Here is a 26,368-nt window from a genome sequence, read left to right as displayed (position 1 = left end):
CGTTGTTTGACGGACGTGGAACACGTGTTTCTCTTGTCACATTGGGGGTCAAAAGTGCCCATTATAAGAACATTAATATGCTGTCATGTGCATGGAAAGTATCATCTTAGGAAACAAGGGAAACCATCCTCGCGGATGCAGGGGAACTGATGAACAGTTTACACGTTTACAGGTAGGATATCTGAATATCTGAATATGTTGTTACACGTGACACCAACCTACGTGGTCCGCATACAAGAATATATACATGTATTATATATATATAACAAGTGATACAAGTGGATCCACTCAAGGGGTGTCCTTGTATCCCCTCTTCCCTCAACAAATTATCTGTTGCGTTTTTTCAACTCATGTATGCTGATCAATACTTGGGAAATCATCCACAGAAATGGATGAAATGTCTGGAGTCTATTTTCACAGAGACAGGGTTTTTTTCACATATGGTATAACCAGGACCATGTTTCATCGTCATCTCTTACAAACATTATCAGAGTAAGGCTAGAGGATCAGTATATACAGACTTGGTTGTCAGATATGTTTAATTCCTCAAAGGCCAAGTATCACCGGATCTTTAAGACACAGTTTGAATTTGAAAATAATTTAAGCATTTTACCAGAAAACAGCTGGATTAAATTGCGTCTTTTTCGTACATCTAATCGCCTTCTACCAGTTGAGGTGGGCCGTTGGCATGGTGTACCTCTACACGAGCGTATATGTACTCTCTGTAATACCTCTATCGGTCATGAATACCATGCAATTTTAGAATGTCCCAATTTTGTTGATTCGAGAAACCAAATTATTAAACGTTACTTTTACAAAAGATCAAACTCTGTTAAATTCTGTCAATTGTTCCAATATGAAAAAGTTGGTCAATTTCGAAAACTTTGTACTTTTTGTAGCACTGTCATGTCCAGGTACAAGTCACTGGGAAAATGATTTTTTTCTGTAAAATTTATGTGAAAATCTAGATGTAAGTCCTCTGTGTAAAAGAAAGTAGTATGTACTACTATTTATTATTGTAGCTTATATGCCTTATACTCAGACTACCAGCCCTGTCACCAAAATGTAGACATTTGTATAATCACTGTGATCTTCATATATTGTTGTCTTACGGCCTGAAATCTGTTCGGTTGTATTCCCTTCACATCCGTTCATTCTGCGTTAACTCTGACAGACATACGTTCTTGTGGACGTATGATACGTAAATAGTTACGGATGGTACGCTCACAGGGGTAGGATGTACACGTATGTTCGCGTGAGAGATTAAACAGTGAAACATTCAAGCGTGGTGATTGTACAGCATTGACTCAGGTACACAAGGGAAGCACGGGATTATTCAAGATGTACTGCTAGATAGTCACACTTAAAGGCAACACCTGAATACACCGTATTGCTTTCATGGGAATATACTGCCTTTAATCAGTTCAGTCATAAAACATAGAATAAACATGCTACAGAAAATAGCATTTTACATATTTAGTATATGTCATTTTAATATATATATATATATAAACGTAAAATACATCTTCTGGGGCTGTGCTCAGCTGGTTCTGTGTGTTTACCTGATGTTGCCACACGAGACCACTTTTCTAGAAGAATATTAACTCTTCTGATTAACCTTTTTAATTTCTTACATTATTTCTTTGATTTTATCTGAAAATGTCCAAAACTTTACCACCACAAATGTAATGGAACGGCGAGTTCACTCGATCTATTACATAACCAAAATCAGTCGCGTTTTACAGGCTCCGAAAATAAACGTTTTTTGAAGACCGGTTTTAACGCATCTGTGGGTGGTCTTCTGTCACCAGAGCACAAACCCACAACATAGCATATGATATGATTTCCCGCCACCCCGATGTTAATGTGATGGAGAATAACCTGAACAATATAAACATGTACAATATAAACATCAGATCATAGTAGGCCAACACCACGACTGACCGGTGGGGTATAAAAATCTATGGAAATGAATCAAATTGGGAATGTCCAAAATGATTTTGTCGTGTAGACATCTGCTCTACAGGTTTTCTAGCAGCCAAATATCTCTGGCAGGAGTAAAGGAACTATCCGTACTAAAATCTCCCCCTCCCCTTTCCATATCCGCAATGGGGACACACTGGTCGGAGTTTTATTTCGCGATAGATTCAATTCACCTGTGTTGAGCGTATCACACGCACCGCTCTCTGGTGTAACAGGCAGACATGTAGATTAACGAGTGGACGTATATGGCCGGTGTGTTTTCATCGCAGACATTTTTACATAACTGGCATTGTCAGACACCTTTAAGAGAGGTTCATAAAACCTCAATCCGGGTCACAAAACAATTTTCATTTGGCGTAAACTTTTGTGTCACTTGCATCAAACACGATGACGAGAATGTTCCGGTAGCTGCAAGACGCAAATATGTCTGCATCCCGGACATGGCTTAGGAGTGAAGATGTTACTGTCGCCTGCGTCAATACACTGACACCTGTCCTGCTGTACGCAGTGTGATACGCTAATCGGAAGGATGAATAAGTTTATTAACACATTGGTATATATACATTCATATCACTAGGTATATCACTGGTTTGTGGGAATTTGCGGGTGTTTTGGAATATCTGTGTGACTGTGGAGTGAGTGAGTATGGTTTAACGCCGCTTTTAGCAATATTCCAGCAATATGACGGCGGGGTACATCGGTCAGACAGGGGAAGCAGGGGATGTTGTATGTGTGTGTGTAGGGATTGGGGTCATGTTGTGGGGGGTACATGTGTAAATGTGTGAGGGTATTGCCACGAGTGTGTGCAGACACGCGTTATGGGCTTGGGTTGAAAACAATAAATAATTAGCCTAAAATTAGAGACTGAACCTTCAGCATATCACTAAATTATTAAAAGTGATCCATTCATGGTATTCTCCGCACATCACTGCGTTATCTGGACTACCACTAAACATGGGTCAGATTCCGCCGTACAGCACTGCGTTTAGACAATTAGCTTAATCTCTGAATATATATAATTTTGACAGTAACAAATAATCCTATTTATACAGAAAAGGAGCCCCAGTGAGCCAGAAGCTGAGCAAATCTAGACTTGCTTCATTCAGGGCCTTAAGCATTGCATGGAGGGATGGGCAGCAGGGAATATAGTGTGGTTCAGAGACTGTGAGATAGCATATGCGTTATATAGCCTACCACAAAACATGGGTTGGATTCCTTAGTACCAAAAACAGGAGTGGCACCCTCTGAGAGCTCAGAGTTATGGTATATTTGTCTTTAATGAGGCTCTTAAAACCCTTTACAATCCTCACTGTCAAGCCTTTTACCGGCTTGTGCGCAATAAATACAGGTCGGGTTCCATTTCTTTTAAGCACTATGAATCCGCCTGCTTTAAGATAAGATATGACTCCCAACTTCTAGTTCCTTTGCCGGGATATGTGGAATGAATATCCTGTCAAGGTTACAGTCAGAATATGTGTAAGTTCTGTGGCCAGCATTAATGAAGACAATATAAAACAACTGCAAGACGGAACTCTGAAAGACACTGTGCGACAATAAGTTTGGCAAGTCTGGGTCAAGTCGGAAACACAATGGTACACGATGCTATCAATCCTCTGGTAAGTTCAAAGCTTCGCCGATGAAACTGAAATCCGAAAAGGAACATTGCGGAAGAATTTGTTCTCCTTCTGGTTTGACAAAGCTGCACAAACCGGAAGTCACATGACTCTCATACGCTGATTGAAGCTCCATTTTCTCTCGGCGGAGTTTGCGCAGTTCCATCTCTAGGTCTCGGTTCCGGGCCTGCTGCTTCTCCAGTTCCTGAAATTTGATACAAACGACATGAGTTAGAGAAGAAGGGGACGGGGTTGAGGATGGGTGGGGGTTGTCTGGAAATGTGTATACGACATGCCAAAAGTAAACAAATGTTTTGGTCAACTTATCGTCGGTTGCATCTACAGATCTACACATTCTCATACCAGTAAGACGAAGTTCTGACACATCTTTTTCTTCTGGCGACATCGTTGAGCAGCTAATCTGTTCTGCTCTCTTCTTCGTTGTTTCTTCTCTATCTCCTCCGGGGTTAACTGAAATTGACATGTTGCAAACCTGTCAGTCCACGTATACATTGAGGCATGTCAACTCTGAACGAGAGTGGAGAGTGGACATTGTCTACATACATTCTGAGAGGGAGAATGGTGTTTTACGCCGTACTATGCAATATTACTCCCACAGGTTTCACTGTAATGCGACAGCCTATCAATAATGAAACTAATGGCCAATAGCATGAGAGCTGACTAATTCAATCGGGACACACAACCGTGTCACCTGTGACGGACAAGTACAGTAAGTGTGGTCTATATTGACTGGTTTTCTCCACCGAGGTCTATCGTACAAGTTCAGCGAATACCTCAAATTGTTTAGGGGTATGGTCTTCCTTGTCGATTTCAGCCTGTCCATTAGCGTGACGTTTTGTGAGGATCTGCAGGCGAAGCTCCTCCTTTAACAGTGGGGTCAGTCTCTGAGTTTCCGTTACCATAGCAACCGCTTTGCGCAGCCGCGGATCCGATATCCTACTTCCGTTTTGCTGGTATTCGTCCATCCGGATATTTTCCAATCCAGAAATGCTTGGGTTCATGTTTCTACCAAATGAAAAAAGAGTGAGTGATTGAGTGAGTGAGTGAGTGGGTGGGTGGGTGAGTGAGTGAGTGAGTGAGTGAGTGAGTGAGTGAGTGAGTGAGTGAGTGAGTGAGTGAGTGAGTGAGTGAGTGAGTGAGTGAGTGAGTGAGTGAGTGAGTGAGTGAGTGAGTGAGTGAGTGAGTGAGTGACAGGATATGTTTGTCGTTATATCAGGGTGTGTCACCAAACCAAGTTAGTGTTACGGTCGTCCTCTATATTCACTACCACGCGAGTGTTTCTCAACATTTAACTATACTTCCGTCACACACAGACCTGAAGCCAAAAAGCTGAGTGAAATGGAACAGTTGGTATTCCTGTTGGGTACATTTGGGATTCGAACTCATCACGCCCGTTAGATCCAGCTGAGTTCATTCACCTATATCAACTATCTACCCAAACCAATCTCCGACTCCTGCCAACAACCTACCCGCAGCCAGGAATGGGATCTGATGAGTACAGGCTGTTTGATCTGAACATTGGATGGGCATTGGCTGTTTGATCTGAACATTGGATGGGCATTGGCTGTTTGATCTGAACATTGGATGGGCATTGGCTGTTTGATCTGAAAATCTGATGAGTACAGGCTGTTTGATCTGAACATTGGATGGGCATTGGCTGTTTGATCTGAACATTGGATGGGCATTGGCTGTTTGATCTGAAAATATGATGAGTACAGGCTGTTTGATCTGAACATTGGATGGGCATTGGCTGTTTGATCTGAACATTGGATGGGCATTGGCTGTTTGATCTGAACATTGGATGGGCACTGGCTGTTTGATCTGAACATTGGATGGGCATTGGCTGTTTGATCTGAACATTGGATGGACATTGGCTGTTTGATCTATAATTGGATGGGCATTGGCTGTTTGATCTGAACATTGGATGGGCATTGGCTGTTTGATCTGAACATTGGATGGGCATTGGCTGTTTGATCTGAACATTGGATGGGCATTGGCTGTTTGATCTGAACATTGGATGGGCATTGGCTGTTTGATCTGAACATTGGATGGGCATTGGCTGTTTGATCTGAACGTTGGATGGACATTGGCCGCTAAGGCTGAGAACGCATTAACGCTTTTATCTAACAGCCCAGCCGTCTGTAGAAGAGACTGTAATATTCCTGTGTGTGAAGTATAACCCTCCTGTTGACAACCCCTTCCTTCTCTCCCACTTTCTGTCAGGCGGCCAGAGGGAGTTAGAGGGACAATATGTTGGGCTTAGACTTGTTGCGAATCAGGGGTGGAGGTTGTTTGTTGTTCAAGTTTGCGGCACGAGTGTTCCAAATCGTGCAAACACACTCAAGATAAAATCGATTTGGCGCACAGAGAATACAAACCATCACAAGTCCGTGCCCTGCGACAGACGTTATTAAAAGGAAATGATTATTGAGATGGGACGTCTATGTAAACAAGTCCACAATAGTGTCTTCATAACGAGTGGGCGACGGAAGTAACAGTATATTTGTGTGAGCATCCTCCTGGACGTCCTGCCGAAGTCTCTGTAAGGAACGGTTTCTGTCAGCTTATGAATAGTTATCACCACTGTAATTTATAGTTTTATTTAGACATAAGCCATGATATTGACCACGTGTTGGTGCTAATTGTGTTTTTAATGGTAATGCATTCAACAAATGCAAGTTAATTAACACACATTGTCTTTATCTAAACATAAGTCGGTCACGTGATATCACGCTGAATAAAGTAAAACTCCCGGGGACACACTACTACTACTACTACTACTACTACTACTTCTGCTGTTGCTACTACTCCCACTGATGATGATGATGATGATGATGATGATGATGATGATGATTGTTGTGCAATGCAATGCATAGAATTGCCTGGCAAAGACTAAGTGAGGCTTGTTACCGTGTACCAGGCGTGTTAGAGCGAGGGTGTGGGGAAATGTAGAGGCAGCCAGATCGGGCGCTTATATTTACAAAAACAGAAGGGGTTAAACTGCAGCAGTCATCTATACTAAGCCATTATTTAACATGAACAAGGTCAAATGAGAGATATTGTCGTTATTCTCATATCTTATTTCTTGTTATCTGCCTTATTTTCACAACCGGTTTATCACTCCCAAACAAAGGATTTCTTGTAAACATTTAGTGACATTTGGAACTTGAAACAGATGAAGAAATAGATGAATATAGAATTACATGAAATGAACATTTCAAGGAATCCCCTTCTGACTAGTCCAACTTGGTACCAAGATACAAGCGTTACATGTTGTATTAAGATTAAGATTAAAGTATAATAAGTATAATGAAGGTAGATTGCAAAATATTTATGTAACGGAACGCATCTGTCCATTTGAGCAATTTTGGAGTAGAAGATGAGTACCACTTTCTATTTGTTTGTAATGTCTATAATGCTCTTAGATCAAAATATTTACCATCTGTGTATTGTCACAAACCTAATTATCATAAGTTGAAATTCCTACTAACTACTCATAACGAAACACTTCTAACAAATACATGTATACCATACATATGAACTGAGAGAAGCAAAATACTTGCTGATTCATTAAGATATATATTTTGGCATGATTTCTCCATGTACTGTATCATTAAAACTATGTGCTGTAAACTAAACCTTTGTTATTGTATACATGTATGTAAAATTTGTGAATATGTTGTATACGGGCCTGTGGCCTATAAACAATAAAAGACTTGTCTTGAAGTGTCTTGACTTGAGGGTCACTGAATCAACAAATATTGTACCAAGGGTGGGAGTTGTCAGAAAGGACAGACACCCCTCAACACGGTGGATCCGGCCAGGAACTAGACTAACGGCCCTCCAGCCCCTGGGCACCTACAGCGCCCGAATCGCTGATAGACGGGTGTAAAGACACCCGCGCTTGCATATGGTCCTTTGTGGTGGACTGTATTGTTTTCTAATGAGTTAATACACTGCAATATTTATGACTTTGAACAACTGTCAAGAAACATACACAGACTTAATTTTTTTAACTTCTCTTATGTTCTCAATTCATTGCATAATGAACTAATATTTTTTTACATAAGTCCATTTACAAATATGCGGACATTATGAAACAATTAAGAGAGATTCAAACCCGACCCCCCAAAAAAGCACACAAATAACATGTCCAATAAAATTGTCAAAAGCATTGAGAAAGATGCAGACAGGCAAAGTGGTTGCAAGTTGGGCCCTACCTTGTCAATGATGAAATCTACACGTGTATTCTTCTCTGCCACTACAATACATCAAAGCGTGCAGCGCGGCAAGGAAGTTGAGGAGAGGAGGCACGTGACGGCCACACTTCGCCTCCCTTGTCAACACAAGCGTACAACCGCTACAACGAGTTACAACCCGCCGGTCGAGGTTGACACACACCGCTCTCAGTCATCAACAGGTGTCAAACCAACTCCACACACAGATCAATTTCACTTGAAAACCCCTCAATTTCATAGTCAGTGCTTGGTGATCACCGCTCTCGGCAATGCAATAGATTCTATGAGCTATTGTGGTGGTTTGTGTGGAAGTTTCAACACATGGAGTTACCTTGCTTGAATAATGATTAGCGTTATTGGTCTGGAAGGGTAATTGCTATTTAATGAGCTCCACATATTTCAGCATCAGTGATACCAAATGTACAAGGTTACATACCAACACGTGTCTGTCGGGTGTGACGTAACATATGCAACCTTTGTCAACCTTTGTGCTACGAGAACGACATCTGGCCGACACAAATAGCATCGAGAAAACCATTATCTCATTTAGGATAAAAATTTCTTAAAGCTTGTTTCAAACCGTCACAAATGTTCATTTCCACTAAAAGGGAACGATCTGGACCGATCTTCTCGGTAATAAACATCACTGGAAACATGGGGAAAGAGAAATTACAATACATAGACTGTCGGATAAATCGCGTCAGAAATTAAATTTGTTTGGACTAGAGAAACACCACTGTTAGAACGTCCCAGATCTCCGTGCAACACGCCGCGCACGGTCCTCCGTAGCTTAATCGACGTCAGCTGAAAGTTTTTTCACATGTAACTGTGTCAAATTACGTCATATCTATATCCAGCTACTGCGCCCGGGGAAGCCCCGACCCAGCTCCGATGTAAACACCGATACCATTTGTTTTGATCACGTGACCAAACAAACGTCCCAGTGAAGGCAGGTGCGCGCCGGGACATGACGCGTGCACCTATCTGCATCCACAATGATTATCATGGACTGATTTAGACCCGCGTGAGTCACGCACATACCCCGATGTGGAAGTTACAGGGACAGTCGTGCGCCCAAATATACACCCTATGACACACTTAGTTACACAGCTTCGGGGCCCGATCGTGCCGCTTAAGGTCAATAAAGGCCAAAGGTTACTACGACGCGGCTTACGATGAGCCTCTCCAAAACGAATAAGGAAAACAATACACAACTCTGTGTTTAACCAGAAAACGTACAATATACGTTATGAACAGCGACGCGGGGACACATATCATATATCATATCTTACATATATCATGTATGACGAAGTATTTTTATAAAGCGGAAATGTCTTAAATCCAGAACAGGTTTATGGAGAGACAGGATTTATCAATGTTATTGTGTGACAAGAAGAGAAAGTCTCCAATTTGTACATTCCGATTCGAACTAACCTAAACTGTATTACAACAGGTACCTCCTAATTACTCTATCGAAAAACCTGAACACGGTTGTAGAGTTGTCAAGTTTAGATATATAAAGATGCATCCATATTGCAGTTAGTCGTTTACATGTAGTTCACATGGGAATCCTATGAGCAGAATTATATGACAGCTATTCCGCCGTGGGGAAATGAACAGTTTTCATTATCACACAGGTGAGGTGAGGTGAAATTGGGTTTAACGTCGTGCTTGAGAATATTAATAATAATAATAATAATAATAGTAGTTTATTATAGTGTCATGTGTTATAAATGATGGGACAGCATAGTACAGCATATAAAATGCAAACACCAGGCCTCGAGAGGCCGAAATGACACCTTAAAAAAGAATATCAGCAATATTTAAAAAGCGTTTAAAAAATATGAAAAGATTGTTGACATATATACACACTTAGATACATGCATAGGTACATATATAAATACTAGCATATTTCGCTCATATGACGACGTGCATGCGTGTCTATGTGTGTGTGCGGCTGCTTGTACTAGCCCAGACTGAAGCTGTTTTTTTATAGTGCTAGCCCACTGAGATACCATGCCGCAGTGAAGCATGAATACCCCACTCAGACGCATTATACTGACTCCAACCGACCAGTCCTTGTTGTACCCATTAATGCCGAGCGCCAGGCAGGGACCAACAAGTACCATATTTTAACGTCTTTTGGTATCAGACAGAGTACAGAACACATAATTATATGTCGGCTTGCTGAAATAACATCAGTGTGAGGTAATAGCTTTATTAGTATACAAGTATATATATATATATCTGTATGTGTGTATGTGTGTGTCTGTTTGTCTCTCTGTGTGTGTGTGTGTGTATGTATGACGTTCTCCACACGTTTAGGATGTTTTGCAGCTTGTGTGTTTAGACTGTGATGTCGTGAAGGAGGTATTGTCACATACAGTACGTCAGTGTGTGGTTCCAGTGGACTGGAAGTACAGTTCAGTGAATTAATTGACACAGTGTGAATCCACCATCTTCTTCAAGCCTTACAACGGAGACATGGCATTTTGTCATCGTTGTTTGTTTTGTTTTTGTAGCAACAATATTAATGATAAGGGAAATATCAGCAGTAACATTGCTTGGGATGGAGATAGGTAGATCTTGTGTCTTTTTATCACATTTGTAGAGACCTGCGGACATATTACCTAACAATATATTTGTTACAGTCAACAGCGTTTATTGTTTTGTGTTGTCAATGAAGGCCTGAGCAGCAGTCGTGAGTGAGTGAATTAATATGCACAGAAGTCACATCTACGGTATTTCAGCCATACAAGTAGTAGTAGTAGTAGTAGTAGTAGTAGTAGTAGTAGTAGTAGTAGGGAAGTGCGTGACCCCCTGTGTTGACAGTGAGTCACCGCTGTACACAGGAAGGCTGTGGCTGCAGGTAGCTGTGTATTCAACGTTACACAATGAACGTGGGAGCGGCCTCTCAATTAGACCCTCGCCAAACCTTCAACTTTCAACTCCGGAGTCAGTCCGTTTTTTGTTGAGAATTGTAAGTTTTATTTCACAAGGCACAGGGCACACTTTGACGTAAATCGACTTGATTCGTCTTCAAACACTGAGCAGACTTTGAGGCCACTTTGTGTTTAGTTTGCAATCTCAATCCTCCGCTACTGCAGTGTTAAACCTTCTCACAACCAGATGGACCGACGTAACCCAGGTGTTGACAGAGGGTGTGTTGACACGGTGCATGGCGTGCCCTTCCGTCAACAAACCTGACACACAGACCACCGCTCTCCACAACTACTGCAAAACCGGGCACTAGAAACCTCGTTTGTTGAACTTTTAAACGTCAAGAAGACACAGCCAATTGTTTTATTACCGTTAAAAATTTAAATGTATTTGCTTATAGCAGATCTGATTGGTTGGTTGTATGTAGGTAAAGTTTAGGGATGACGCAAGGTGCTGGTTTAGAACCGCTACTATTTGCTCGGTGATTTTTAAACAAAACGTTGAGTTACAAAATGGCGAAAAAATTTAATTCGGGGATGAAGTTGGAGAACAGACACGTCATATTGGAATAAAAAGGTCAAGGTCCTTTGTGGAAAGGGTGACGTAATTTGTATTTTTCCAACGAAAAGTGTCTGCGCTCATCGCTATATTTATTCCCATCTCCTGCCGGCGTGCTTCTGTAGAGATAAATCACCGAGTGCAACCAGTGACACGTTGACAGCTAGATATACTCATACATTACTTGAAACATGTCTTTTGATGCCTTAGCCGATAATTTCGTAACGGTTGAGTAAGTAAAAGCACGCTGCTCTTTTTAAGGGTTTCTAGGCTTTTCCAAACAATTCATCATGTTCGCACAATTAATCACTTCCCTGCAAGCAATCACAACCTTTTCTCCTTTGGCTTCCAGCGTCTGACGCACTTTTCTCACAACGCTTCCAACACAAATCAGGAAACCCATCAACACAACCTCTCAACGCTGTCAACAGTAGTCTCTAAACGATATCAACACAACTCCCTCAACGATAAAAACAAATCTCTCAATTATTACACTGGGGTGAAAAATTTAAGCCCTCTTTTGAAATGAAAGAAATAATGTAGGGGAATACTCAGATAGCCATCGGAGCCTGATCTGTACGACGTTACCGTTAGGTTCCCTGTGTGATGACCTGTCCAGTGGATGCTGCATGGTGTGAGGCAGTAGTCATCTTGATCATTATGGGAAAAAGCCAGTGAACGATTCTTTCTCTTTGATTATGATTTATGCACATAAATACAGTCAGGTTGGCTCGTAACGTTCTTTAGAATCTACAAATCCACCATCTGAGGCAGTACACTAAATGCTTTGTTGTATCTACGCCCTGGTCCTGTCAAACCTATAATTAGAACATTTAAACAAGTTCATGGATGACGAATTGTGTTCCATTGTGTTAGTGGCGTCTCGGGCTAGTTCCTTACACTGTCCTCAGTCTCAAATGAATGGCGAAGAGTATACCTGTTCTCTATTTAGAAGTAATGACAACGATTTAAAGATTGTGCGGATATAAACTTATGTATTCGTTGGCCACGACGTTTTAGTTAATTTTGAACTGCGTATTAACAAGGAGTAGCTCCGAAACGTCTAACAAATAAAGAAGCAGATATTCAAAGCATCTTTGTGGTGTATATACAAGCTAAGTAGTGCTCACCAGTACATTAACAACAGGTGCTTGATAACATAATTAGCTGGTTCAAGCCAGAAGTACGGTAAGGCGGATTGTTTTATTGTCTTCTAAAGCTCTGCAATTCTAGGTGAAGATTTACCTCCCTTGGGTACGCCAGGCACCTGTGAATGTGGATGCCAGTTCTCCCTAACTGTTGCTAGTTCTATCAGCACCACACCCGTGCTCGGGGCTTTCACCGACTGATGAACGCCTGAGACCTGCGTTACTCCGGGTCTTCCTCCCACAGTAAGCTGACGTGATACCTGATGAACCAAACTCACTCACTCACAATTGTCCATGAGCTACTTGTCATCGATCTCATGTGGTGGATGTCAGTGTGAGTAGCCCACCTATCTTGTATATTCACCTCTCGTAACTTGGCTGCTCTCAAGTAGGTTCATTCTCCACTACACTTTCACATTGTGAATGAGTCATTGGCCAAATAAAACTTCTGATCTCTTCATTATTACTCATCATATTTAATCTATGAGTTTTAATGATAATATAGCCACATTTATTGCATGGTATGGCCAAAGATACAACATAATGAAGTCAATCCGTCCATTTTGAATAAAAGCAGATATTTGCCAAATGTACTTATTGAGAATTTTATTTATTGATTAATTAGTAAACCTTTCACTCAATACGTTCGTTTACAGAACAAAATGTACACTGTACTACAAAAAAACAACGACCCATATCCTGCTTGCAGTTGCAAGGGATTGGTTGTTGTTTTTGGGAAAGAATAGTGGAAAGAATAGTCACCAGATTAAGGTATCTGGCCATCATCAAGTTACTGGTCACAAAATGTCAGACATAACATAAAACATGGAACTAAAAACATTATAACTCAATGTTAACTATTTCTGTTGTAATCATTATAAAATAAACTGCCCGGATGTTGGGGTTGAAGAGGAACCTTATGAAAACATTCTGTATTTAGGAAAATAGAAATCCTACATCACTTGGTAACGTATCTGGCTGAGAAATCCATTAATGACAGGCAATATCTAGAGTACAGGTGTGGTTATTTCACTAAATGGAATGCAGATTTCAACTTATTTTGAGGGCGACTAGAAATGGGTTTACCCTGACGTCATAAATGTTATTACAACATCCGAGTCGGTCACATCTACCTGAAGACCTCTACCTGCATACCAGTGTTTGTCTTGAATTGTTGTGTTTCCTTGCTTTATTGCTTGTGTTGATATACGTTGGTACAGCTGGTCCTAACAATTTCACATTATTGTGATGTACGGTAGAGAACCCATCACCATAAAGGTTCACAGGGATGAAGTAACGATGTTCAACGGTTCAACAACATTATCTCGTAGTTTATAAATTTTGAGACAATAAATTACGATGTAAATGAAACATGTTACAAGTGGATGGAAAGAGTGACAGAAACACTAAATAATATCTTTACATCCAGAAGAATTCTTACATGAACTCATCAACACGACTTCTTCCTACCCAAATCAAAGATTCGGATCTTTGGATCTGGGACACCACGGCAAAACCGTGACTTAGGTCGTCGCTCCATTTGTAATCTTCGAAGAGAAAGAACTCTATTCTAAATATGTTTAGGTTACGTAAACATCTGCTAAAAGTATTTATTCACTTTGAGTTTTATTGAATACATATATTGTATGGATATTTATACGTAAAATGTGTAGTTTTATATTCTTGTGGGTCCGTTGGTGGTTATCTGTCAAACTGAATGTACTGCATGAGAACGGCATCAGGATCTTGCTCGACTTACCATACGTTACATCTGTGACGTTACATCTGTGACGTTCTCGTATCTCCTCAACCAACTTCTAGACTCAAACAGTTACAATTAGACCAACACGTGTACAATACAGGTACCAACTTGGTTAACGAAGAATATGTTTACCAAACACTGTCGAGAAGTCCTCAAGTCATTGAAAATGCCGGAAAACCTATAAAAGTAAAACATGGTCAAATTACGTTACAATTGTCTTGTCTACATCCAACATCTTCATTAAACTCACACAAACAAACCATAATGTGAGTGGACACCGCATGACGTCACACAAACTCACACGGTTTGTGCAATGGCCGCTCAGTGGCTCCAGTGCGAGGCATCTACAAGATGGTGTTGTAACTAAGTAGAAGACTTATGGACGAAAACCTCTCTAAATAACGTTTCGGTGTAGGTTCGAGAGGCGTCGAGATGGTTTAACGTTTGATGTCTACAAATCTTGTTTTAGTTTTTTTGTGCTTTTGGTCAACGAATCTGCTAGATAGATACTATTATCAAAAAATGGATCAATATTAACATTTTGAAATTAGTTGCTTCTAATCTATATAGAGGTTCATTCAGAAGGTGCCGGTATAAACATGTGCAACCTGGATTGCACATAAGCACATCTTGATTGCCTTAGTGCTGCTTTAGATACACAATAATTCCAAACTCTGTTAAACTTGACACTTTGTAAATGTAATCTCTCTCGTAACTTATAACTGTGTCCTAGTCGTAACCCTCACTGCAGTGATGACCATTGTGTCTGAGGAGGAGGTGCAGTGTTTCTACATCAGGGCAGCTACAGAGACAGGCGCACCGATCCAAATATCCCGATCAGATCTCTACTACCAAGCCTAAAACTTGTGAAGGTACTCCGTGTGATAGTAAAAATGACTTTGTCGCTCTTATTTCAGAACTTTTTCTTGTAATGTATTGTGTTCTAGCTCTGCGTCTATGCAGTCAGCTGATCATTCACTGACATTTGTTTATGAGGTCGCCAATATCACCTTGACGTTGAAATGGAAACCGTGCTCCCAGACAATGATAATTCAATGTATTGTGTCAATCAAGCAATATATTTCTTTCCTCACGCAAAATTCGTGATCTTGGTGAAAGAAGTTTCTATCGTAAGGTAAAGCGCAGTTTGCACATCTGATAACAGCCGCTCTCACTCAAGGTTGTTATTGTTGTATATTTCAAATCTGAAAACCGCATGTCATACGATCGTTGCCGAACTGTGATAGTACAACGTGGTTCTGGGCGTAATTGCCCTGTTGAAATGTACACGTGCAGTTGTCGATTGCAATCAGGTACAAGTAGTTACATGCAGTTAATGATCCATAGACTCTCTCGCCGAGCATTAATAATGTCGTGACTTTGACAAGAAACATACATGCTTGTCACTTACACATCACAGATGGTGTCCATTTCAACTGCTAGGTTTAGGGTTTACACGAATAATGAACACAGTAGACCAACTCCAATGTGCATGAGGAACAACTAGGAACCACTCGCCAAAATGTTTGCCACCGTGTCTCACGCAGCCCACACCCAGCCCTGTCGTATCTCTAACAACCTCTACTCATCCCACTGTTGGCCTTGAAACCCTTTCCGCGCCACACATCCAGAGTTCCTTAATCCATAATACTTACTACTGGTGGGTTTCTGTGATTTATATCAACACAGGGACAAAAATAATAACAGCAGATGTCATTGTATGACTGCGACTATATCACAAGCAAGTCTTTACAAGTTAATGGTAGATTTCGATAGTTATGCGATATACACATATTACGATACACTGCACATGTTATCTGTCACTCTTTGGTGCGCTCAAACAGAACATACAGCACGTCGACTAAATCCCATGTTCGAACCCCATCTCCACCCTAGTGACTGCACTCCCCTGACTGCCTCCGTGGTGTAGTGGTTAAAGCGTCCGCCCGGAGAGCGGAAGGTCGCGGGTTCGATCCCCGACCGCGTCATACCAAAAGACGTTAAAATATGGTACTTGTTGGTCCCTGCCTGGCGCTCGGCATTAATGGGTACAACAAGGACTGGTCGGCTCGGAGTCAGTGTAATGTGTCTGAGTGGAGTATTCATGCTTCACTGCGGCATGGTATCTCAGTGGGCTAGCACTATAAAACGGTTATATGTCAAAACTTCCACATCCCAAAACTTCCACATCCCAATACTACCACACATTGTTAAAACAACAACTCCTCATCACCCATCTTTAGGTAATAGGATAGCCCGGGAAATGCACTGAACTGAAACAACAGATAATGATACTTCACCTGACTTAGGAGAGTAGAGATTTTAGTAGAGAAGAAAGCAGTTAGTTAATAAATCTGAAATATATATCATAGAAATTCGTGCATACTTCATGTAGGCAAAAAAGTAAATTTTGTTTTCTTGTTTTACCTTGAAATGTTGTTGATTACGTTCATAGTATTCTGAATATACAAAACATAAATTATGCATGTATATTAAAATATGTAGTTTGATAAAAAAACATGGCCAATGAGTTTTGAATTTTTATATTTATTGCTTAAAAGGGGTCAACAAGCCAAATATAATTCCTTTCAATTCTGATTTGCAAATGTAAAGTGATATGTAGCCAACAAAAAATTCAAAATGAGAATGTGAATTGTATTACGCTTACTTGAAGCTCTACTACCAAACATACCTGCACTACCAAATTAAATAAGGAAATTGATAATGTTATGGTATGGTCATTGGCATTAATTGCTATGGTAATGACACAATAACGGTAGTGACAATTTTAATAGTAGCCAGTTTTATCTGTTTACTTAAAAAGATGATTTAATGAAATTTGTCAGTCAAATATTTCAGAATGTTTAAAGAATATGTAATAGGCAAAAGACTGCATGTTGCGGCAGTGACACTATGGCGGTATATATGTAGTGTCACCACCGTAACGGCCCTATCACAGCCGTGTTGATCTACACCAGACTCTACAGAAGGCAGTACAGAGTGACAGGGTTATGACTGTCAAATGTGAAATCTTGGACACTATAGGACATCAGTTCTATATAAATGTTCTCCATAGACTGTTATATGTAACTAGAAAAGATATGTATTTTTGTTAATAACCCTGCCTTAATAAAACATATGATTTATTACTAAGTGATTGTTTGTATTCATCATTGATTAATGGATTAAACCATTACAGACTGGGGTAGTCAGGATGCTAAAGTGTGTGCAGTCAACCAGAAATGTTGTTGTTACAAGCTGTGGAAGTTTTGGGAGGATACCCTGAAACCAGCTAAGTCTGGGCTAGTACAAGCAGCCGCACATACACATACACACGCATGCACGTCGTCATATGAGCGAAATATTCTCAAGCACGACGTTAAACCCAATTTCACCTCACCTCACCTCACCTCACTCCCCTACTTCTGTACGTCTGTTTTGTACCCTGCCTCCCACGGAGGGGGAACATGTCGTCATTCCCTGACGTTTCCATGACAACCAATGGCATTTACCTTCTGGTGATAGAATGTACAATTAAAATAATTATACAATTTCACAAAAAGTACCTTTTTCATGACGAATGATGTTTAAATGTTTTACTGACATCTTTCACGATATGAACAGGCGCAGGTGCAACTTAATATGAAATCCACTGTCAGTTTGTGTATTTGTATGTTTACTTGTGTTAGCTAGTGTCTTCCATGCTATGTAGGACCGGGTATTGAATGTTTAAATAATAAAAAAATATTTTTCCAAAAACGAAAACAAAAAGAAAACAATTATTCATTGAGATTACACGTGACATTGAGCAATATCTCAAAGACAGCGTCCGTGACATTAGCTGTTATGCACTGGCTACAGATGACTCAAACCATTGTAAATCTTATTTGTCCCTTGAATACTCAAGGCATATGTTGACAACAATCCATCCCCTCTTATTAGTCTGTATGAGTTATTATCATATTTTGTCCTTTCTATTGACTTTTGAAATCCATTATGTTACAAATCCCAGGTAAAATAAATCTGATGTAATCCTTGCCCCGATACGACAAACGTACGATAAACGGTCGGCAAGTTTCAGCCTGAACGCTACACCTGAGCGGTTTTCTTTTGATCTGCGGCTCAGGTAACACACAGGTGAGTCTCATGTCCTGCCCACCTGCCACAGACTGCAAGATAACGCGTATTGTGGGCTTAGAAAGTAGCGCTAGTTTTTGTCACTCTGTGTTACTGATCACCGCTCGTGTATCCATGGACGTGATAATAATACAACGTAATAATAATATAACAGTATTTGGAAAGCACTTTGATGTTGTGAGTTTAATATTTATATATGATAATATACATCTTATAGCACTGATTGCACCTGGGTTTTGTTTCGTTATTTCCCAAATCAGATGAAATAGAAACAATTAATACAACACCTGAATACAAATGGGTATCTAACGGGAAGGACTTGGTTATTTGCTGGAATAAATATACCAGTATCCTGGAATTATTAAACCTTTCTGCAATAATGTCGGTGGTTTGTCTTTAAACGTATTACTTATTTCATTTTGTATATTTTCAGTCACACGGATACCCACGAGGTGAAACAGCACGTATAATTTCCGTATGGTATTTATTCCGTAATTTGTAATTGTGTTCACTCTCCGTTCCCTGACATTTACTTGTAAATGATGCTTTGTCTGACATAGTACCTGAAGTGTAGACGCCCCTGTTATTGATAGTTTCAGACAATTATCCTAACGCAGGAAAACTGCATTAACACCATTATTATTATTGTTTTGCTGCTGTTTATTATCGGGAACGCATGAATTGGATGTTGTCATTAATTATGCGCGTGTTAAACCATTACAGGCTTTAAGATATACCAGTAAATATTTTAACAATTACAGATTTTGAATCTGTTGATGGGTGACAGGTTATTTTCTGCCGTTACATAGGAACGTGAAAAGTAAATTTTATAAACTTTCTTGACATGGTCTATAATTTATCTTCAGTCAAACCGATATTCTGCGTATCAATACGGAATAGCTACAATAAGTGTCTGAACGAATAATTCTAACTTTCCAAGACTAAATACATCAATCGCTCATTGTACGAGTTAAGTGCACATATTATTGACGTGTTAATCTCCCGTACAAGCCCGCCAGCTTTATGTCAAAGTTGTTTCACCGAAGAGTTAAATATATACATCTGATTAATAACGGTTATAATAACCGCCGTGACACCGTGACACGTGACCCTGACCGTCACCCGCCGCTGGCACCGTGCCGATGGGTCTGTATGCAAATCAGTCTCCGCCCGATGCTCCCAGTCGTTGGGGGTTGCGCCTATCATTACACCATAATACGTCAATAGGGTCTATGCACTCGTCTATAACAGTCGGGTTACATATCGACAAGCAATCAAATGCGCAGTAAGGAACATATACTTGTTGACATGCGTGACACGTTCATCACTGGTGCTATCAGTGTCGCTGCATGTATACAGATACTTTATACAAAGGACAGAGAGATACACATTCTTTATAGACGCGAGTTCATTTCAAAACGGTTTGAGATTGTAATTAATCACAAGAACATCATCGGGAAATAAAAGTAGGCTATGTCGCAATAATCTTAATACTGAACACGTGACCCCGACAGTCGTGTATGCATTAGCCAGTGCACCTAAAGGGCGTAGCCTGGTCGAGCCTGGTGGAGATAAACCACATGCTTACATAATGAACTTTGTGACATTGTGACAACAACCACGCCCGTGTGTCAGGACGTAAATGTGGTGTACCTAGCGAGCCTATACACACCACGCCAGTGTGTCAGGACGTAAATGTGGTGTACATGTATCTACCGTGCGTATACACACCACGCCAGTGTGTCAGGACGTAAATGTGGTGCATCTAGCAAGCGTATACACACCACGCCCGTGTGTCAGGACGTAAATGTGTAAATGTGGTATGTATCTACCGTGCGTATACACACCACGCCAGTGTGTCAGGACACCACGCCAGTGTGTCAGGACGTAAATGTGGTGTACATGTATGCTACGCCGTGTGTGCGTAAATGTGGTGTATCTATACACACCACGCCAGTGTGTCAGGACGTAAATGTGGTGTATCTAGCGAGCGTATAATACACCACGCCAGTGTGTCAGGACGTCGGGACGTAAATGTGGTGTATCTAGCGAGCCTATACACACCACGCCAGTGTGTCAGGACGTAAAATGTGGTGTATCTAGGAGCGTATACACACCACGCCAGTGTGTCAGGACGTAAATGTGGTGTATCTAGCGAGCGTATACACACCACGCCAGTGTGTCAGGACGTAAATGTGGTGTATCTAGCAAGCGTATACACACCACGCCAGTGTGTCAGGACGTAAATGTGGTGTATCTAGCAAGCGTATACACACCACGCCAGTGTGTCAGGACGTAAATGTGGTGTATCTAGCGAGCCTATACACACCACGCCAGTGTGTCAGGACGTAAATGTGGTGTATCTAGCAAGCGTATACACACCACGCCAGTGTGTCAGGACGTAAATGTGGTGTATCTAGCAAGCGTATACACCACCGCCGCCAGTGTGTCAGGACGTAAAGTGTGTCAGGACGTAAATGTGGTGTATCTGTATACACACCACGCCAGTGTGTCAGGACGTAAATGTGGTGTATCTACACACCATGCAGGACGTAAAGTGTGTATCAGCGAGCCTATACACACCACGCCAGTGTGTCAGGACGTAAATGTGTGTGTATCTATGCGTATACGCCAGTGTGTCAGGACGTAAATGTGGTGTATCTAGCTATACACACCACGCCAGTGTGTCAGGACGTAAATGTGGTGTACATGTATCTACCGTGCGTATACACACCACGCCAGTGTGTCAGGACGTAAATGTGTGTAAAATGTGTATCTAGCAAGCGTATACACACCAGCAGGACTAAAATACACACCACGCCAGTGTGTCAGGACGTAAATGTGGTGTACATGGCTACCGTGCGTATACACACCACGCCAGTGTGTCAGGACGTATCTAGCAGCCTATACACACCACGCCAGTGTGTCAGGACGTAAATGTGGTGTAGCAAGCGTATACACCACGCCGGTGTGTCGGGACGTAAATATCTAGCGAGCGTATGCACACCACGCCAGTGTGTCAGGACGTAAATGTGGTGTATCTAGCAAGCGTATACACACCACGCCCGTGTGTCAGGACGTAAATGTGGTGTATCTAGCGAGCCTATACACACCACGCCAGTGTGTCAGGACGTAAATGTGGTGTATCTAGCGAGCGTATACACACCACGCCAGTGTGTCAGGACGTAAATGTGGTGTATCTAGCGAGCCTATACACACCAGCCAGTGTGTATACACACCACGCCACCACGTGTGTCAGGACGTAAATGTGGTGTATCTAGCGAGCCTATACACACCACGCCAGTGTGTCAGGACGTAAATGTGGTGTATCTAGCGAGCGTATACACACCACGCCAGTGTGTCAGGACGTAAATGTGGTGTATCTAGCGAGCCTATACACACCACGCCAGTGTGTCAGGACGTAAATGTGGTGTACATGTATCTAGCGAGCGTATACACACCACGCCAGTGTGTCAGGACGTAAATGTGGTGTATCTAGCGAGCGTATACACACCACGCCAGTGTGTCAGGACGTAAATGTGGTGTATCTAGCAAGCGTATACACACCACGCCAGTGTGTCAGGACGTAAATGTGGTGTATCTAGCGAAGCGTATACACACCACGCCAGTGTCAGGACGTAAATGTGGTGTATCTAGCAAGCGTATACACACCACGCCAGTGTGTCAGGACGTAAATGCGAAGGTGTACATGTATCTAGTGTGTCAGGACGTAAAGTGCGTATCTGGCAACACCACGCCAGTGTGTCAGGACGTAAATGTGGTGTATCTAGCGAGCCCGTATACACCACGCCAGTGTGTCTAGGACGTAAAATGTGGTGTATGTATCTACCGTGCGTATACACACCACGCCAGTGTGTCAGGACGTAAATGTGGTGTGTATTTAGCAAGCGTATACACCCCATGCCAGTGTGTCAGTAACGTAAATGTGGTGTATCTAGCAAGCGTATACACCCCACGCCAGTGTGTCAGGACGTAAATGTGGTGTGGTGTATCACGCCGTGTCAGGTATGCACACCACGCCAGTATGCACACCACGTCAGGACGTCAGGACGTTAATGGTGTATCTAGCAAGTGTATACACACCACGCCAGTGTGTCAGGACGTAAATGTTGTGTATCTAGCAAGCGTATACACACCACGCCAGTGTGTCAGGACGTAAATGTGGTGTATCTAGCAAGCGTATACACACCACGCCAGTGTGTCAGGACGTAAATGTGGTGTATCTAGCAAGCGTATACACACCACGCCAGTGTGTCAGGACGTAAATGTTGTGTATCTACCGTGCGTATACACACCAACGTACTGATCTGTTTATCGTATGTTATCATTCTATGATCGACAGACATATTTCTATCACAAAGAGTACCTGAACATTACAAGGTTCTTGGAAAGAAGTCATTCATCACAATGACCAGTCGGTCGGATAACGACAACAGGTTATATTATTGGATGGAAACTTGGTTTTTGTAGAGAGAGCAGCGTACTGGCACAGTGTATATTTCACAAAGTTTATACAACTTTGTGAGTGAATATCTTTCCAGACATTCCATAGTTTTACCCGCTACAGTAATTACCCTTTTACCAAAGGAAAGCTGCTCCAGAAACGTAACGTTTGTTTTGTTTAATTGTTTGTAGTACAATCAGCAATATTCCAGCTACATGGCGGCGGTCTGTAAACAATCGTGTCCGGTCCAGACTGTCCAGTGATCAACATCATGAGCATCTATATAGGCAGTGGTACGATGACATGTTACAACCAAGTCTTCACGGATAGTTCACACTTGTACGGAGTTGTAACTGGTCATATTACCTTGTAACGATGCGAATGCAACCTGATGTCTCGCAGAACGTTACGACCTAAGATGTCGCACTATTTAAGCCAACTCCAGCCGTAGTTTCAATTCGGGAAAATACCCGCGTAGATTTACAAACATGCCTACCGTCCACCCTGACCTGCTCTGTCCCGTTTTGTCTCGCCTGATACAGATACAGACATTTACATGGGTGTTTATAGGAAATAAGTTAGGACGCATGTTTGACAGCCATTGTCTAAATGAAATGACGATGACTTTCGAGATAAGATTGTATACACCTAGTACCAGAAACATCAGTACATGTTCCCCTTAGTGAGTGAGTGAGTAAACATATGTCAGTGACATTAGTCAGGATGCGTGAGGGAACTCCGATGTGATGCATGTGTGACACGTCTACCAGTATCGGGAACCTCACCAGCTCGGCTATGGTGCAACTTTCAGTCCAGTTTGGTTCTGGTTTAGAAGGTTGACGGAAGGGGGTAGATATAGAGTCAGACTCTCGCGTTTTGTACTTTAATTATTCGCCAATAAACGCCTTTCATACCTGTGCTAATTTGTAGGCTGTGAAATATACTATGTGCAACAATTGTACTGGAAACAATCTCATCCAGCCTGATCTGTAAACTAAATAAGTATGCTAGTTTCGTCATGTGTTTCCTGTTTCATTAAAAACAGATCCGCCCTCTGACCCTACGTTCATGCACTACTTCAAGCAGTTTACATAGTACAGTATATAAAGTGTCACCTGATTCCGCGTGTGTTATTCGTCCTGCACAATCAGAAGCTACATTATCATCGGTTACTCGCACGATTTCAATCGATCTTATTCTTGCAATGAAATTCACTTTACCTACCTGTAACATGACATAATCACTATATTTATCACTGTGTGATATTTAAATCTGACGAGTTTATTTCCTCAAGTCAAACTTCGCAGTGTTGTGTTTGCGGGCTTCTGTCGAGGCGTGGTCGCGCTCGCTGACACTGCGGCACACTCCGTCCTAATATGCACTGAACTTGGATTTGGCAAACGTCCAGGCAACTTTCTGAACCAACAGAGACAATACAGCGACATTCACAGTCAGATGTGGACTTTGGCACCGGTCTTTTACGCTCTTATTGATTTTAGTTTTTTCTGTTATAACCGTCTGTGTGATGTGATAGGGTGAGTGGATGTTATTGTTTAGTTGTGTTGCCTTTTTATCCGACGTGAGTATACCTTCGACTCGATCGTCAACAGACGCTCTGCAGCCATGCTGATGTACTCTCATTTAAGGGGTAATCTTAACAAAATGCATTTATATATTTTGTATATTTCAAATATGGAAACTTCGATACAGCTGATGAACTTCAGTGTTGTGCTGTATCACTATATACCACGTGATTGTGAAGTAGAACTACAACAACGATACTAGTATAACAACTACTACAGCTACCACTACCACAACTACTACTACTATTGATAATAATAATGATAATAGCAATTTTAGCAATGATAAAATGATGAACAACATCAAGATGAACAAATAAACAAACTTACTAACGTAATATTGAAATCTACCTACATATATTTCATCTAAAAAGTTGCTTAATATTATCAAAAAGGTGTTGGGTCATATGTCAGAATAGTACAGAAAATTATAATGCCAGCTTTAGAGCTTTTGTATGCAGAAATAGATCGTAGTTAGTATTATTCCACACGTCAGGATGTTCGCACAACGCTAGGTGAAGGGTCATCTTCTACAGAGACGATATGTGTCAAGATGAACGATATACAAAATAAAAACAAACAAACAATAATAATACACTTTTAAAAGTTCGGAATGAGAGAAAAATTGATTCGAGCAAAGAAAGTCTGTATAAGTAAGCACTGAATTTGAGTAGTGCGTGAACTGGTGTAAAGTCAGGATTCTATTTGTCAATACCTAAAATGATGTGTCACCGCGAAAAATTGATTCTGAAATTTAGTTACATCTGAATCTTTTGTGAAATCTATAAAATCACAAAAGTTAAACAGTTCTTTGACATACTTGAAACCTGCAAATTAAGGTAATGTCTGTCTACATGTGTATACAATACTCTACTAATATCCTAACAACACTGTTTGTCCATGTAAACCTGCCAAGTTTGGCACGGATACGTCTTCACTTCGTTAAGAATAGACTCAGCTGGCCGATTCATAAACTTATGTATAGCCCGTAGAACGGAATACATGCATACATTTAGTCTATACATCTTTTGTTCTGCTTAATAAACAAAACAATAAAACATATGAAGAAATGAGATGCAGATTATGATAGAAGTTCCACTTACTTGTGCACAGAATTGTCCTGAGGCGAAATGGTCCATTAAGACAGAGTTAGACCTGGGCTCTGGCTCCGAGGAAAAGTTGGTCCACTTCACTTAATGACATGGACATTACAATAAGAACTTGGGCGGGTGATACCTATCTATATATACACATGTAAACATACAGGCTCATTGTTGTGCCTCGCTGTCGGAGGTCTTTGAAATTGACATCAATTGTTGTCGATAGATGTCGCGATATCGCCTTCAACTTATGAACCCGTGGTGCATGTTTCATTCCAAATGTCATTCTTGCTTTAACTGGCCATGATAATGAGTGAAATAGACTACTTTGTATACATTTGGCGAACAAAAGTTGATTGACGGTCCGTGTACTTAGGCGACACCGGCAGAGCGTGGAAAGCGTGCTTCTCGAGATGTTTAAGACAAAGCCGTGATCCGCGCCATCTTTGCAATAGAAAAGAGATTCAGGGTGGTACCCACTGTGGAATACCAGCACCCGCAACACGTGCATTTGTTGACACCTGTAGGTATTTCGCTTTTTGTTTTCGACGGGGTTTAAGAATATTTTGATCACACCGTTAACAAATCGTTTTTCTTAATGTAAGAAGATCTTTTCTAAATGACAGTTTCAAAGAAACTACACAGACAATCAGGACAGAGGTGGGTGTGTCCGTTAGATGTCATGTGAGTGCAAGCTGCACATGTCACGTCCGTGACTGTTAGGGTTGTCAATTACAAACAGGATGAAATCAACACGGTATGAAGGTTGCCGCTATGTTGTGATGTTCACCGATAGGTTATTACACAAAATTTAATTTACAGA

The 26,368-nt window shown here is 41.2% G+C and overlaps 1 protein-coding gene across 2 annotated transcripts; it reads right to left on the bottom strand.

Moving 5' to 3' along the window:
* Positions 1-1,057: 1,057 nt before the first annotated feature.
* On the bottom strand, positions 1,058-25,630 carry LOC124268853 (cyclic AMP-dependent transcription factor ATF-3-like). 2 transcript variants are annotated; one of them, XM_046703880.1, is made up of 4 exons: positions 25,549-25,630; positions 4,391-4,622; positions 3,960-4,067; positions 1,058-3,801 (listed from the first exon to the last, which is right to left on the bottom strand). In XM_046703880.1, exons 2-4 carry the CDS (start codon positions 4,616-4,618, stop codon positions 3,589-3,591), a joined length of 549 nt encoding a protein of 182 aa, XP_046559836.1. In that variant the 5' UTR covers positions 4,619-4,622; positions 25,549-25,630; the 3' UTR covers positions 1,058-3,588. The 2 variants fall into 2 exon arrangements, with proteins under 2 accessions (XP_046559836.1, XP_046559835.1); XM_046703879.1 differs by lacking the exon at positions 25,549-25,630 and adding an exon at positions 7,838-8,072.
* Positions 25,631-26,368: the final 738 nt, after the last annotated feature.

Source organism: Haliotis rubra, unplaced genomic scaffold (assembly GCF_003918875.1).
Source record: "Haliotis rubra isolate DU_JTF1 unplaced genomic scaffold, ASM391887v1 Scf140, whole genome shotgun sequence".
Lineage (NCBI taxonomy): Eukaryota > Metazoa > Mollusca > Gastropoda > Lepetellida > Haliotidae > Haliotis > Haliotis rubra.
The sequence above is the reverse complement of the archived record's forward strand: the minus strand, read 5'-3'. Positions and strand labels throughout refer to the sequence as shown.